This window comes from Corvus brachyrhynchos, unplaced genomic scaffold (genome assembly GCF_000691975.1).
Source record: "Corvus brachyrhynchos isolate BGI_N302 unplaced genomic scaffold, ASM69197v1 scaffold961, whole genome shotgun sequence".
NCBI lineage: Eukaryota > Metazoa > Chordata > Aves > Passeriformes > Corvidae > Corvus > Corvus brachyrhynchos.
The window spans coordinates 437,011-440,238 of record NW_008236008.1 but is presented as its reverse complement, the minus strand read 5'-3'; the positions used below and the strand labels follow the sequence as shown (position 1 = coordinate 440,238).

Genomic DNA, 3,228 nt, shown 5'->3' with positions numbered 1-3,228 from the left:
AAGGGCAGGCAGGAGGTGCTGCCGGCAGAGGAGGGCAGCAGGGAATTGGGCTCTGCGCCCGCGCTGGAGATCTCCTCGCTGCTCTCCGCTAAGTGTCCACACTCCATCGGTGACTTCCCCGGCAGGGAGGGCCCTGCAAGCAACAAGAGCATCTCTAAAGTGAGATGCTGTGCTGGCCTGGAGCCAGCACGTTCTGAAAACAAGGATGGTCAGAAACGCAGGCACTGCCTGTGCTAGGAAAAGCCGAGATGCAGCTCTGTGAGCCACTTTTCCATTCACTGCTTACAAATTCAGCATCACACACGGTACAGAAGTTAAAATCTTCACAATGATAAGTATTTAATTTTTTGACAGTATTACACAGAGCAAATTTTTTGAGTCACTTATAGCCCAGAGATGACTTCTGAGAAAGCCCAACAGGCACTGCCCAGAGGCACTGCCACAGTGGTTTCCATTTACAACCAAGTAAAAATTAGGCTAAATACAATTTTTAAGACATATTCTCTCTATGATTTGGGATGTGGAACTGTTAGTATATTTTCTATTTTAGCTACAATCATTTTATCAACAGTCTTATAGGTGGTCAGTGTTCCATGGACTACAGAAAGAAGAATATCATTTTCAGATGCATCAGTAAGTGAAGCCACAGAGCACAGACTCAGTTTTTGAAGGGCAAAACTTGGCCCATAATTTTAAAGAATCAGGAACTGACTTCTCCTGACCTCCCACCCCTAATGTTACTTAAAAAATTGTGTGGTTATCCTTTCTCATCTACATCTTCAAACTTCAAAAGAATTTTGTAAGATGTATTTTGGCCATTGGGGGGCAAAAAAACCTTTTGAAAACATAAAAGAAATTCTTTTGAGGAAAGCTGAAAGCAATGACCACAAGGTTTTTTCCCAGCTTTCAGAAAGGCTGGTCAGTCAGCTCTGCCCGTAATACAACTCACAGTCCTTTAATTAATTCAGTTCCACAGAAAAATTCAATCAATACTCCCCAAAGTGCAGTACTTAATTGGAATAATACCTGATCCTGTTGTCCTCAGCAAAGCAGCCCTCGTGGGTGTCCCAGATCCCAGCTTTCACGTGTTAGGGGTGTCTGTTCCTGTGACAGCCTGGCTAGACAGGGGCGGGAACAAGTTATTAAAACTTGATTTCATCCAAATACTGCATAATTAAAATTTTAAATAACAATGATAAACATAAATGACTATCTAATTTACAAGAATTAGCTCTTGATTTTGCATAGGACTTCAAGCACGCATTGAAGTCAAAGATTTCTATCAAAGACAAGGAAAGTTTTCTAAATGCTTTTTGCAATGCTATAACTTGATGGTATTTAGAATACATTTTTATTGTTATCATTTTGGGCGATTAATTGTGATTAATTTGCTATTGATCTGTCTCATAGAGTTTTATCATGTAACGTTCTCTTCAGTAGCAGTACAGGTTAGACTGAAATTACTTGTGAAATATTCTGTGCATGTTATAGCTCTAAACCAAAGGAAAAATCTCACTATTCTTTTTTATTGTTGTATTTATGATCAATATAAAATAAAACTTACATTAAGACTTCATGAGGGCTGAAAAATGGTCCTTACACTGGCTATTGCCTCTAACTTAAAATAGAAAGAATTCCTATGTGCTTTTTTCTTGGTGTTTCTGCATTGTGTTAAGGCACGGTCAGATCTGGATGCATTTCATTTTTAAAAAAAAAATCATCATTGCAGAGATGACATCAAGACAGTAATTTAAAATAATCACAAAAACTGGCAGAAAAATCCAACAGTTCATGTTTAGTAGCAGGATTTCTCATCTGCCATCCCATCAAAATCCCACTGGTAGGAGGAAGTCTTCCCCGATTACTGGAGACATCCAGATTACCCAAGGATACAGATGGACTGGGATAGTAAAAATCCCTTCTCCTCTGCTGAAATACAGGACTGGGGCTGGTTTACAGTTTTGATTTTGCCATGCTGTTGTATAACCACATTTAGAACTGGAATGACTTCGAGTGACATACAGTACATAGTAATGCACGTACCTAAAAACCTCATCTCCTTGGGTGACCCTGGAAGTAGGAGTTTCTGATTTAGGAACTTCACATCTATATGAGATGAAATCCCAGGCCTGGAAAAAATGTGCAAAATTTCAGCTCTAAAAATGAGAGATTTCACTCTGAATTAAATTTATCCACTGTCAGACTTCCCATCAAATACGAACAGCAAATGGCCTGGGAAAATCTGCTACACAAAAGAAAGGATCTGCTGTAGGTATGTACATATGTGTAGCCAAACCATGGTGGTTCCTGGATCCACGGCCAACATCGCTTCTGTTGCACAATGGGACTGGCAGCATCACTCTTCTCCCCGGCGAAATCAGGACACACATTCCAGGTGCTTCAAACCCAGGCGTCACCCAAACCTCGTGGTCCAAAAAATGCTGCTAAAAACTAAAGTAAATAAAAAGCCTCTGGGCAACAGTCATTTTCCTTTTAAAATTTTATAAGAAAGAGGTTTGGTTTTTAAAATAATGGCAGTAATTTTTGCAAACACCCACTTGCCACCTGGTGTGCTGAGAGAGTTGGGAACAGGGCTGTGAAAGTAAGTTAAAGTATTTATGTTGTTTCTAAAGCACTTCTACTGCAGTATTTCTAATACGTGCAGATTTATAGGTGTTTTTACATAACACTACAAAGACATGATTGGTTTGACATCTTTTACCAAAAAACCCAGCACAATATTTATTTTAATCTTATATTCTGTGTGAATGAAACAGCAATGAAGGCAACCTGCTCACACAGACAAGGAAAAGACGGAAAACGCCGGAGCAAAGCACACAGACTGAAAACAAACAGTTGGAAACCTTAGATAAACTTTTCCGTTGCTCCATAGGAGGAAAAACATAGTGAATCTGAATTATTTTGCATCGGTTTTAAAGAGACCTTGCCCTCTGTGTAACTCCGGTATCGAAAATCCTTTCTCCGGAGCAGAGAAATAGGAACTTGCCTGTCGGTGTGCGGGGGCAGCACCGGCGCTCACGGCCCCGCCGGCTGCTGCGCCCCGGTTCCGCACCCCGGCGGGGGAACCCGGCTGCCCGGGACCTGGCGGGACCCCGCGGTGCCCGGCCGGGGATGAACTTACCGCTCCCTCCCGGTGCGGAGGGTCCAGCCCGGCGCGGCCCCTCCCGGCGCCTCCGCCCCGTCCCCTCCGGCCCCCGTGCCTATCAG

General features: G+C 42.5%; 1 protein-coding gene across 1 annotated transcript in view; it reads right to left on the bottom strand.

The window, feature by feature from the left end:
* Positions 1-3,228, bottom strand: part of TCF24 (transcription factor 24) — an 8,709-nt gene extending 5,481 nt beyond the window's left edge. Inside the window, exons 1-4 of the mRNA XM_008632062.2 lie at positions 3,143-3,228; positions 2,044-2,129; positions 1,027-1,118; positions 4-133 (exon numbers count right to left, since the gene is read on the bottom strand). Coding sequence (XP_008630284.2) covers positions 4-107 — 104 coding nt within the window. The 5' untranslated portion in view covers positions 108-133; positions 1,027-1,118; positions 2,044-2,129; positions 3,143-3,228. The remainder of the gene's footprint in view (positions 1-3; positions 134-1,026; positions 1,119-2,043; positions 2,130-3,142) is intronic.